The sequence below is a fragment of the Embiotoca jacksoni genome, unplaced genomic scaffold (assembly GCF_022577435.1).
Source record: "Embiotoca jacksoni isolate LCO1_2020_lvr unplaced genomic scaffold, fEmbJac1.0.p SCAF_8, whole genome shotgun sequence".
Classification (NCBI taxonomy): Eukaryota; Metazoa; Chordata; class Actinopteri; family Embiotocidae; genus Embiotoca; species Embiotoca jacksoni.
This window is the reverse complement of record NW_027185436.1, coordinates 13,822,543-13,835,107: the sequence shown is the minus strand read 5'-3', so window position 1 is coordinate 13,835,107 and position 12,565 is coordinate 13,822,543. Positions and strand designations below refer to the sequence as shown.

The window sequence follows — 12,565 nt, the reverse complement described above, 5'->3', positions numbered from 1 at the left end:
GGGGCAATTTGAGGATTAGCTAATATTTATTCTTAAGAACATGACATTATCTTGTATTCACAAACATACAGGCAAATCAGAGGTAATTATATTAATGCCCAACTCATGTCACTTATGGTGCCTAATATGAACATTCAAACGAATTCTGGGCATTCTGGGGGGAAAAAAAACTTTACTATCCCGACAGCTACACCAGGGGTGTCAAACATACGGCCCACGGGCCCGCCAGGGGGTCCAGCTCGGGCCGAGCCGGATGACCTTAAATGTCCCGGGTTCATGTTTAGTATTCTGCACCATGAGTGACATGTGCTGGGCGTTATCGTAATTCTTAAAATAATTATTTGCATAATTGGGCCTTAATAGTACGAAAAGAGTCCATCTCTGACTAATCATTTATCGAGGAGTCTTAGACGTTGAGTTCAGTTCAAATCTGTTTCACACCGCTTTCTCAAACAGTTTACATAAATCGTTAACCATCAATGTAAAACTCTAAACGCAATCTCCCTCATTAAAACAGTTTTCACTGTGATGCACACTGTTGACTACAGGTAGCAGAAGTTAAACACCAGTGTCAGAGCTTGTATACATTGCCTCAAAATTTATCACACTTTTTGCAAAAAAAAAACAATATAAGCCAGTTCAGAGTGCACAGGTTGTTCATGTCAACAATGGACATAAACTATCAGAGAAGCAGAGGAAGAGTAGCTATAGTACTGTATACTGTAAGAGGTGGGGTACATGGAAGAACAGGAGGGGGGCAAGGAAGAGCAGTTTCTAATGACATAGGAGCTACTGTAGTAGACCATGTTGTTGTTCATGGAAAGATAATTGAGGGAACCAGAACAAAGAATGCAACCCAACATCAGCAGATTATCTGTGTCCACCAAAATCCAGAGATTCAGAGAAGAGAAATTGCAGTCATTGAAAGATGTCATTACTACTGTATACAGATGTTTCAGTGCATCACTTTGCCAATATACAGTAACATTTATACTTTTTGTAGAACCAGATGTCCTTCCAACCTCGCATGGCAAATGTGAGGTTGGAAGGACACCTGTGTTCTCCCAGCAGTAAAAGGCTCTCATACTTGACATGGTCCTTCAATACAACGTTATTAGACTGCGTGAGAAACAACATTTACAGTATTGGAAATTTGGAAGGAATCAACAGTCAGCCTTTACATCATTGACAGTGTCTTCCAACGGAACATCTAATTTGCATTTTGTCTTTGTCCTTTTCCCACTACTTTATTTTTTCTGAACGAAAATGTAAGTATGAAATGTTTTCCCTTTTTTGGGGGAAATTCAAAATTACATTGCATTTCATTTAGCTGACGCTTTTATCCAAAACGACTTACAGTAAGTGCATTTCAACCATGAGGGTACAAAACCCAGAACAACAGGAATCAAGAAAAGTTTAAATTTCCATTTCCAAAGTGCCATTTTAAGCGCTACTAAAGTACTACTTATTTTTCCCTTTTCAAGTTAAATTCGGAAGAGGTGCGTTTTTAGTTTGCGGTAGGAAGATGTACAGACTTTCTGCTGTCCTGATGTCATTGGGGAGCTCATTCCACCATTAAGGAGCCAGGACAGAAAACAGTCGTGATTTTGTAGAGTGTTTAGCTCGCAGTGAGGGAGCAACAAGCCGATTGGTAGAAGCAGAGCGGAGGGAGCGGGCTGGGATGTAAGGTTGGACCATGTCCTGGATGTACACTGGACCTGATCAAAATGCATTTACTATATTGTAAACAAACATGTTTTCTGTCAATTGACTGCGTCAGTCTGCATGTCCTGCCTGTGTTGTGCATATCGTCTTCCGGTGTTGATGTGTTGTCGTTGAATAGCACAGTGGTGAAATCACTTTGACGTCTATCTTTGACTCAAGAAGTTGTTATTCAGACAACAATCATACCGATGTCAGGCACTTTCACGTGCATATGTTTATATAGGTTACAGTCTGTGGTACATACTCAGGAGTGTTTGTTATAACTCCAGTTTCATCAATCAATCATTGTATTTGCGGTCCAATGTATGATTGGACGGGGTAAAATGAATGTGTGACGTGGAAATGCAACATCTACATGATTAATTTCGAAGAAGAAAAAAAAAACGTACTTATTCGCACAACCGCCGCGAAAGCAGGACTAAATGACCGGTGTCTGTCAGTACCTAACACAATATGTCATAATGAAGGCGTGCAGCGGAGTAGGAAGAGTACAATGGAGCCCTGCGAGACTCACGTTGGAAAACGAATAACATGATTGGTTGATGAAATTGACGTTTTACGAAATGCTTTTAATGGTCCCCTCCACTGGTAAGCCCTGAACATCTCTTTTAAATAAACTGTATAGGGCTCTTTTATTAGTAGTTGGTGTTTAAAATGATCTCTGATTGAACCACTGTTTTGAATATTGAATGTCATAATAAAGAATAATTGTTTGTAATGGAACCACGTCTCCTACTCATCAGTATAACAAACGTGAATGACTTCTGAATTATTGACTGGGTTATCCTGCTCTTAGTTGGCACTCAGCTTCCTGCCACATAATGTTTTAGAACAAATATTTTAAATGAAGTTACTTTCTTTTCAGATTTTACAAGCTGGGCATTACATTACATACAGTTTAGAAATTATGTTTCTTTCTAGAAAACCTAAACACTATAATCACTAAAACTACTATATAATAAAAATTAACAATGTGAAAACTGTTCTCTTGTAAAATGTGGGCAATAGATAGATAGATAGATAGATAGATAGATAGATACTGAAACATTATTTGTTATTTAAAGGGTATTTTCGGGCTCACCTAACCATACAAATACAAAAAAAGTGGGACCTGTTGTTAAACAAACCCATTGAAATGGATCCATCTTAAAACATTCACTTACAATCATACCTCAGCACAAACAATACAAATACATATATTCTGCTGTAGCTGAGAATCAGAGATGTTTCACTGGAAATCCCCCATATGTACTGATTTATTGTGAGGGATTGTATTTGTTAATTGGGAGCCAGGTTATTTCTCTGATGTGGAAAAAGCATTTGGAAAAAAAACTCCTACCTAACAGAGGAAATAAAGAAGTATGTCCATTGCTGTTGTTTGGTTTGTTGCCAGCATTTTAAGATGGGCTGGTGAAGGGTTTGATGAGACCAAGATCCATTGCTCTGACTATGCAAGTGCGGGCTGCATCAATGGCATCCTGCCTCTTAGGATTGTCCGCCGCTTTGCCAATCACTGTGAGGATTTCCAGCAGCTCACTCTCGACCAGCTTCTTGGCCAGCTCATTGTCATCTGAGTTGAGCATGTTGAAGACAATCACAAGTCCACGATGCTGGATCATAGGGTTTTCATGGATACATAACCTCTGCAAGATCTCGAGCCATTGGGTAGTCTGTTGTGACAGATCATTTGTTCATGTCAGTCTCTTTGTTTTTAATAGTTTAGGTATTTTTTGAACAATAATATGAACAACAAAAGCTGGAGCTTAAAATGTTGAATGAGTGTTTTTTTTTTTTTTTTTTAAAGGAGTTCTACCCTGTCATAGACATTAAAATGTAACATAAGTATTACAGATTAATACCATAATTGTTTAGCCTGTACTATTATAAATTAGCCCTCCTTAAGTTTATGGTGTAAAACGCATTCACTGGCATTAACAGTGTCAAGGCTCTTGTCACTAAACACAGACAATGCAACACTGCATGGTGCCTCAAACAGAATGAAGGAGGGTAAGGTGTCAGTGTCTCACTTTTTCCTGATCAAATTCAAAGTCAAATTCAATTTCCTGTTGGATTTCAGTTGGTGTAAGTTTTAAACTCTTTAAGGCAAAATAACCTGGACAATTCTGCGCTTTTTTCATGGTGGAGCACACATGCTTTCAAAATGAAGTCCGACGTGACACTGAAATTAATATTCTACAATTAATCAAACTAAACACAAGTGAACAATTTATACATACCACCCGGGTCATTTTGGTGCACAGTTTCTTCTGAGTAGCAGTGATCATGGCCAGAGCTCCAGCTGCAGCTACCTGAAGACCATCGTCCTCCTCGCCACACAGCAACACCAGCAGCTTCAGCTTATCATTGCCGTCTTCCAGGTAACGATCTTGGATCTAAAACACATTCAGTTAATTTTTTTATTAACCTGTTGGAAAACCTTGTTCAGCTACATTTTGCACTCTGACTATGTGTCATCCATCATCATGTGATGGCTTTAGCCGACCTCACCTCTTTACACGTCACAAGGTTGCACATGCATTCAGTGGCAGCCTGCCTAATCTGGTCGTGCTCCTCAAACATGTAGTTCTCAATCTCTGGCAAAGCCTTCTCTTTCACAATCTTTAATCTAAAAAACAGAGGAAGGATGAGACAAAAAAAAAAAAAACACAATAAGGCTTCTAGGAAATAAGTTATTTTGCATCCAGGTCAATGTAATATGATGCAGTGGTGAGAAATGTCACCTTAGTTTTTCACTGAAACCAGCGAAGTTGGTGAGGCCTCGCAGAGCTTCGTAGTTTTGCATTCCATCTCGATCTGTTTGAAGGAGGTTAACTAAAGGCCGCACCACCTCATACACCTGTCAGCCAAGACAGAAACGAACTGACAATGAATTGATGAACTACTATGAGGTAACAACAGATCAGCAGAGATAAATTCTCCAAATGAGAAGTAAACATGAAGTGAAAAGTGGAAGTAAAGTGAAAAGTGTGGAGACAAGGGGTGATTAGGAAGGATGTGGTGCCCCCCCCGGAAATTTCCATTCCTGTTGCGTATCTTACCCTCTCTCCAGGGAAGGCGATTTCTGGGTTGGAGATAGCTGCTATCTTGGCCAAGGCGTGCCCGGCTTTTACCTTTCCAACATCTGTTCCTTCAAGAGCCAATGGAATCAAAGCCTGAGGGCGACAGTAGACAACAACCGTGGGGATACTGTGGTTTGTAAAACATTATTACATATTGCTGTGACTTCATAAATTATTGTGGATTTACGTGTTTATTGATTTTCAGAATTATCACTCACCTTCCCTCCACCTTGAGCAACAATAGTACCACGATCTTTGGGATCCTCTGACAATGCCAAGAAAACCCTGAAGATGAAAATCAAAAATATGTTCAAAAATATAATATTTTTGGGCAATGTTGCAATTTCACATTTGTTCATGTAACACATTTAGAGACAATATAAATTGACCAAGGAGCTGCACAACATCAGACAGAATATAACAAATAAAATAGACTAGAAAATACTTAGGTATTAAAGAATCATAACAATATAAAGATAGACAACACAAGAAATGACATGAGCAGTTATTCATAATGCAATTAATTAATTTCAAACATTACATTTTAATTTTAATTAGGCCTAATCTGAAAAAAGCACAAAAAGATATGTTTTCACTCAAGATTTGAACAGTGTTAGTGAAGTTGATGGCCTGATCTGGAGGGGAAGGATTTGGGAAGTGTGGAATATAGATCTGATTAAAGCATATGTGGGCTCATATGATGTACGTTCAAAATGCATACTGATTGTAATCATTGTAAAACACATTGTTTATGCAGAAAACATTACGGGTATGAAATATGGCCAAAAGTAGGATGCAACTAGTGCATCATATTAGGAAATGAAATGTGTTCGAGGGAACTGAATGTGTTGATTGTTTGTATTATCATAGACAACAGGAATCTGTATGGAAGGGTCACGTGGGGTGCAACTCCCTATCAGGCAAGAGGAGGTGTGGCTTAAACGGAGGACAGTGGAAAACAACCAGACGAACATAATATGCAAATGTTCCCGTCACAGTATAGGTCACGCCTCTTCCAATAGCATAAGGGTATGTGCCGGAAAGCGGGAAGTTAGAATCCAACAAAGAGACCTCAGGTTGATGTTGGGCTCTCCAAGATATCTTGTGAACTACGCTTAATAAAAATCAACTAAGACCGGTAAATGCCTAAAGACTGCTTCTATCAACGGACTCGGGGAAAACAATTGGGGACAACAATTTGAGATACAACAGAAGCAACAACTGAGAGTGACCTTGTCAAGATCTTTAAAAGAGGTGAAGCTAAATCTCTTAAACTAGCTTTAACAACAGATTTAATCTGCTTCAAGTTTAAAAGAAGAATCAAAAGTAACACAGGTTCTTCACACGAGGTTCACAGGAGGGCGACATAGAGCCGAGACTAAGATTAAATATTATCAAGTGACTGTGTTGGTAGTTGAGAGGGAGTGAGCAGCAAAAATCTCTGTTTTTTTCTTCACTGAGATTAAGAGAATTTTGCAAAAGCAAAATTTGTTTGATGACAGGTCAGAATGTGTTATGATCACTTTAGTGTGAAATGCTTGCTGTCCTATACCTTGACAGCATCTCTTTGGTCTTATCAGTCAAGATTGAGCTGTCTGCTTTCACCATGACAGCAAGAGCTGATGTAACTCCAGCTTTCAGCAGCCTTTTCACCCTCTTCTCTATAAAGTCCTTCTTGTCCTGAGAAGAAAAGTGACAGTGTAGATATGCAGATGTGCACATGCTTGATCATCAACTGTTGTCTGAATTTCCATTCCTTCTTTTACCTTGGGGTGTTGCTCGGGCACATGTTGTTTTGAGAACTTGGCGAGTTGAACCAGCTCTGGGATGATTTCCTTCTTGTCATAGCAGTTGGTGCAGTTGATCAGGATGCAAGCAACTGCATATAAGATTGTTTTATCTTGAGACTAAAAACAGGGAGAAAAGACAGACGTTACCAGCAATGTCTCATCAGATATACAGTATGTTTCTTGTCTCTTATTTCCATACTTTACACAGATCAAACATGGCTTTCAGGGCAAGCTCATCTTCCACAAAGTCATCTTTCACATCAGCGTCATTAGTCAGATAGGCAAGTCCCTCGATAGCCCACTTCCTTGTTTTTGTATCAATCTGGGGATTACAGAGCCACCTAGAGAAGTTTAAAAAAGGAAACATTTAACAGTGTGTAGAGTGATGATGGGAAGAAGTAGGATTGCATTGACAATGTTACCCATTTAAAGGAATAATAATATATTTTTTTGTTTGTATGACATGTATATTTTTCTATCATTTTGAACAATAAGTTTTAACCATTTAACCATTTAACTGTGTGTGAGTACTCACTTCCGGCACTGCTTAGCCAGCTTCTCTGTTGAGCCCTCAGCAAACTGCCTTAAACTGTAGTCGTCACCTCCGGCTGAACCCAGTTTACAGAGACCCTGGAAAACACATGGACATCAAAACTGCGTAGTGTAATTTAACCTTTCTATATTCTTTTAATAGACTGAACGGCATAACACTTGAGCCCATGCATTTGAGGAACAGTAACTGCTCACCAAGTGTTAATATTCCCGTACTTTTTGACCTGTGTTGAATAATAAAGTTCTGTTATATTCTTTTCGAGGCACACTTACCACCAGTGCACGTATTTTAATCTTTTCATTCTTGGTCTTCTTGTAGATGTCCTTAAGCAGTGACACACCATTGCTAATAATGAAGCTGGCACGGCTCATCTTTGAGGCAGCATGGATCAGCGCCTCCACGGCAACCATCTGGTCTACCTCACGTTCGGAGCCACACAGTGCCACCATCATCTCCATGATGCCCTGGCGTCCTACTAGGGCATTCCCGACATCGAAGGGGCCCTGCAGGAGCCCTGAGATGGTGTTGATAGCATGAATGGTCTTGTCCATGTTGTTGGGGTCAATTTTGGATCTGTGAGAAATTGATGGAGGAAATTAAATAATTTACGTTGGCTGAGTCTCCATGTAGAAGGCCTCCATTGAACACTTGTAAACTGAGGATCTCTTTTTTTTTGGACATACTTGATATAGTCATCACAAATGTCCCTGAAGTTGTCTCTCTCTGGGTCACACTTGAGGTCGTCATATAGCTTGTTGAGGAGCACGCTGGCGATCAGCTGTGTGTTATCTGTCAAAGGCAGTTGGTCTGGCAGTTCAGAAACTTGCCCACAGACCTTGAGGATCTTCTTCAGTCCTGGAGAACAAGCACATATGTGCACACATGTAAACTTTAAATTAACCATGTTAGGGCATGTCAGGGTTTGTCTGGGTTGCAGCAACAGACTGTCGCTCAAACCAAATAAGTGCCCTGATACAGTTATCTGGCTCACCATTGTCAATAGTGAAGAGGGCCCTGGTGTTGTTTTTCTCTTTCTTTTCTTTTCGAGGTACATTCTTGCTCAGGAGGTTTAGTGCCTGGTCTCTGCCGTGGCCAGACACCTTCTTACTTGCAACCATCTCCAGCAGAGACAGAAGGATAGTTTTCAGGTCTTTAGCTGCATCTGCAAAGAAATGGATAAAAGAAAAGATTGTGTCTCAATCCATAGATCTGTGAAAAAATACAGCAGCATAGCTGAAGCCATTCCCTTTAAAATAATGTCTGTGGGGTTTTGCCAAAGATTAAAGCGTGAGCACTGAATAAGTGTCCACAATAAAATCTACTTTTTATCACAAAGGATTTTCTCACCCAAAACCAAGGCTGCTTCTTTCCCATATTCCCTTGTATCTTCACCAGTGAGGGAGTCGTTAACACACTGGAAGAGGTTGCAGGTAGCCAGTGCAATCTCCTCGTTGTCGATCGCCATGATGCTGCACATTTTATCAACACCCACCATGTTAGCAATGGCCATTGCCTGTTCAGGGGAAGTGAAAAAATATATATATTGTGAGGAACATGCCATATAATTAATATTGGCATCACAGAGGAAGAAACTTTTGAACTTCTTGACTTTAACTTTGTCTGCAACTTGACTAATTTTTCTCACCCGCGCCTTGTGTCCTGTGCACATTCCTGACAAAGTACGAATAGACGCCAGGATCATTTCTGGTTTGCCTGTCTCTATCATGTTGAGCAGGAGAGGCACTCCATTGTTCTGGAAGATTCTCTCTGCTCCAGCGTCTTCTCTTGCCAGCACAATCAGGTTGTTGGCAGCCTAGGCATTAAAGAGGAATTGCAGCTTTTTCAAAACCTGAGGTCAACTATGCAACTGTCTGCAACTTGACTAATTTTCACAATGAAAACAGAAAGTGTCCTTATTCCCTGTTTTTGCCTCTAATTACTAAAAACACCCACTTTGTCCCTCTTGTCCTTTTCCATTTCTTCATCGAGGAGAATTTCAAACATTTTCTGCACCCTTGAATCTGTGGAGAATGTTGTTTTGAGCTGTGGAGAAAAAAAGGCAACTGTAAATTTAACTTTGAACATTTTTCTGTACTGTAAGTGATATTGACATGTACCTGTCATAGTCTGTACTGCATTTGTTTGTTTTGATTTAATGTAAGTAGAAGTACATTTTTCTGTGTTCACATGGAAAGTGATCAAAACTAACTCCACATTTCAGCTTAAAGTCATTGTTGAATACAGCCCCTTTTCCTAAAAATTTGGGTAGCTGTGTAAAATGTAATTAAAAACAAAATGCGATGATTTGCAAATCTCATAAACATGTCTCAAAAAAGTTGGGAAACCACTACCTCTGTATTGTATCACTTCCTTTTACAACACTATAAATGTTTGACGACTGAGGAGACCAGTTTCTGGAGTTTTTCAATTGAAATGTTATCCTATTATAGCCTGATATAGGATTTCAGCTGCTCAACAGTTCAGGGTCTCCTAGTTAGTATTTTTTGTTTTGCAAATTCAAAATGAGCATATATTTTTTTATAAAACAATAAAAAATTCTCTGTTTCAACATTTGATAAGTTGATTTTTGCTTAATTCCAATTAAATATGGGTTTATCAGATTTCCAAATCACTGCATTCTGTTTTTATTTTACACAGCGTCCCAACTTTTTCGGAAACGGGATTTTACATCTAGCAGCACTGATGTCATGTTATAGCTTGCTGGATGCTGTTATGCCAGCAATATGTGGAGTCCTGTATGTACTTTTACATGTGTTTCTGCTAAATGCTGACCTTTTCCTGGATCTCTGCTCCCAGCCTGCGAAGAGTCTCCAGGAAGGTTTTGTTCTTTGGTTCGAGGGTGGCACATCTCTGCACATCCTTGAAAGCCATGTCCAGTTTTCCAAGCTTCTCCAGAGCTTGGCAGCGCCGGTACAAGGCCTTAATGTCTGCTGCATCTACATCAATTGCTATGCAAGAGGGCAAAAAAGCCGTCATGAACTTGTATCAATTAGTTTAAAATAATGTTTATTTGTTTTGGTGGCATTGATGCGGCTAAATGTTTACAGTTGGTTACATTTTGTATTAATTTATGTCCTACCTTTGGATGCGTCCGATGCTGCATTTGTATAGTTTTCCTGTAAGAAAACAAACAAACGCACAAAAAACAAAGATTGGAAAAAAAAAAAAAAAAAAAAAAAGTCTTTGCCGGAAAATGTGCAATTATAATCTGTTCGTCATATGTTTATACTGCTTTAACAAAATGCTTACCTTTTTTAGGTAGCATGCAGATCTGTTCCTGTGAATGACAGCCAACACCTTTTTGTCATTGCACACCTTGATGGCTTTAGTGTAGGACTCGATGGCCTTGTCTATATCTGCTGCCTGAAAATATTTGTTTCCCTCATCTTTTAGCTGTATTGGGTCTTCCATCTGGTGGAAAATGAGATTATTGGTTATGACACATATATTGATATAACATTTGATTTTTCATGTAATATCTTACAGCTAACACTCATCACTTTTAGTGTATGAGTATCGACTCACCAGCTGAAGCTCAAATTAATAGTGTCTTCAGTCAAGCGAATGCAAATGTGCTATTTTAACAGTAATTAAGCCACTAAAGCTTTATATCAAATTCATACATTTCAATCACATAAAGAAACTTCGGGATAAAAACAAACACTTCAAAGAAGCTGCAGGTTAAAAAATGTCTTTTACTTTTTTGTCATCTAAAATGTTAAGATTATTACAAATAGCCTATAGAAGCAGTTCAAACCCTATACAACCATTCACCCAGAAAAGTAGTAATCATCATATGTCACTATTAAAATTAGTATCTAAAGGTACTGAAGCATTAGAAATTTTCTTTTTCATTCTCACCATTCTTGCCAATAGCTGTTCAGCTGACCTGGGTCCCCTGTAGCAAATGGCCAAGCACATGCTATCTCTAACTTTAAATGGCCTCCCCACTGGCCTTATATGGGCATGGTGGTCGCACCCCACTGTGAGCCTTGCAACAAATGCCACTTTGCCAAACAACAGAAACCATCGCCTCGTGCTCCCCTGATAGGCATAGTCTGTGTCCTTACCCTAAGTACCCTCTGCATGCCTCACTGTCACTCAAAAGAAACAAAGATCTGTGTGGAAGCTGGTCTGTACCTTTCAGTTGTGTTTCTTGTTCAATCCTCTTCTTTGTTCTTTGCTTGTGTGTTTTCCTTCTGTGCAGATGATCTGGACTTTCAGTCACTCCTGTTTGTTACAAACTTTTTCTGTCTTATGTTAGCTTCCCCCACCAACACCTTACTTTTATTTATAGGGGATCTCAATTGGGTGGGACAGAACTAAAGTGGTCCCTCCATGACACATATGGGTTCCTTCAAAAATACATAAAAACTTCCAAGATCCACTTTGGAATGAAGGTCATTAAAATCATGACTACTTGTGCTTTACCAAATATCATTTCAGTGTTGCGCTATTATTCAAGGCTTTATAAATAAACAAATAATTTTTGAATGAGTAAATTATCTGAGTGACCCCCTCAAACATGGTCTGCTCCTGATAAGGTCTATTTAGGGCACAGACAGCTGAGAACTCACCAGCAAATGCCTGATGTGGCAACAGGGGGGCTTAAAGAGTGTGTGTGTTGGGAGACGGGGGGGGGGTCAGACAACTGTAGTACCACAGTGGAGGCTGGCAGCTTCTGGAAAGAGCTCGAGTCTCATGGGTTGGGGTTGGGCATTTAGTTGTGATGATAGCGGTTAGAGAATTGTTACACCAAGTGGGGTCCTGATGAAGAAAATGTGCACATATGTCTATGTCTTATGTTTGAGAGTGAAATAAAATGTCATATAAGAGAAAAACACAATAGACCAACTGGACAACCGGTTTTTTAAAAACCATAAATTAATATTTAATAAAAATATTTAAAATGACATAACCTGTGAGTGCTGTTTCATTAGACTTTTCTTAGATATTATATGAATTATGTATGTCCACAGTCAGATAATTCTTAATGTATTAATTTTAGAAAATATGAGAAAGTGAATAGTAAATGATACCATTCCATGGTTATTTTTCCCTGTTTACTAGGGCCTGCTCTTCTTTTTTTTTACATCCCTTCCAATTGTTTGTAGTACCACACAGCATACAGTGTGGCCTTTATACCAGTGGTGGAAAAATATAGTTTGTGGGTTTTTTGTGTTTGTCACCAATGTTATATGGCAGCTGTGATTATAATGATCTCTGTCTCAAACAAATACAGACAAAAAGCCCACAAATTTATAGATATAAAAAGCTTGTGCACTCCTGCCCTTGGAAGTACAATGAAGAAGACGAAATTATGCGAAGAGTTACCTAAATGGTTGAACCAAATCTGCCTCTTAAGTATACATTAAAGAAGAGAAGAAATACTTCCT

The 12,565-nt window shown here is 39.1% G+C and overlaps 1 protein-coding gene across 1 annotated transcript; it reads right to left on the bottom strand.

Annotated features, from left to right (window-relative positions):
• Nucleotides 1-7: 7 nt before the first annotated feature.
• On the bottom strand, nucleotides 8-11,434 carry unc45b (unc-45 myosin chaperone B). Its single transcript, XM_069178222.1, has 20 exons — nucleotides 11,310-11,434; nucleotides 10,419-10,580; nucleotides 10,249-10,285; nucleotides 9,942-10,117; nucleotides 9,102-9,191; nucleotides 8,794-8,961; nucleotides 8,496-8,661; nucleotides 8,140-8,310; nucleotides 7,832-8,003; nucleotides 7,421-7,721; nucleotides 7,131-7,225; nucleotides 6,795-6,936; nucleotides 6,572-6,712; nucleotides 6,358-6,485; nucleotides 5,024-5,090; nucleotides 4,785-4,898; nucleotides 4,467-4,582; nucleotides 4,234-4,351; nucleotides 3,963-4,118; nucleotides 8-3,395 (listed from the first exon to the last, which is right to left on the bottom strand). The coding sequence occupies exons 2-20, from the start codon at nucleotides 10,578-10,580 to the stop codon at nucleotides 3,123-3,125; spliced, it is 2,793 nt and encodes a 930-aa protein (XP_069034323.1). The 5' UTR covers nucleotides 11,310-11,434; the 3' UTR covers nucleotides 8-3,122.
• Nucleotides 11,435-12,565: the final 1,131 nt, after the last annotated feature.

What these genes read in the sequence shown, in the direction of transcription:
- unc45b (XM_069178222.1), bottom strand. Translation starts at nt 10,580, where the DNA reads ATGGAAGACCCAATACAGCTAAAAGATGAGGGAAACAAATATTTTCAG. An exon ending in GAGCAGAGATCCAGGAAAAG is followed by an intron (nt 9,192 to 9,941) that starts GTCAGCATTTAG and finishes TTTTCTCCACAG; the next exon opens with CTCAAAACAACATTCTCCAC. An exon ending in TGCCCGAGCAACACCCCAAG is followed by an intron (nt 6,486 to 6,571) that starts GTAAAAGAAGGA and finishes TTTTCTTCTCAG; the next exon opens with GACAAGAAGGACTTTATAGA.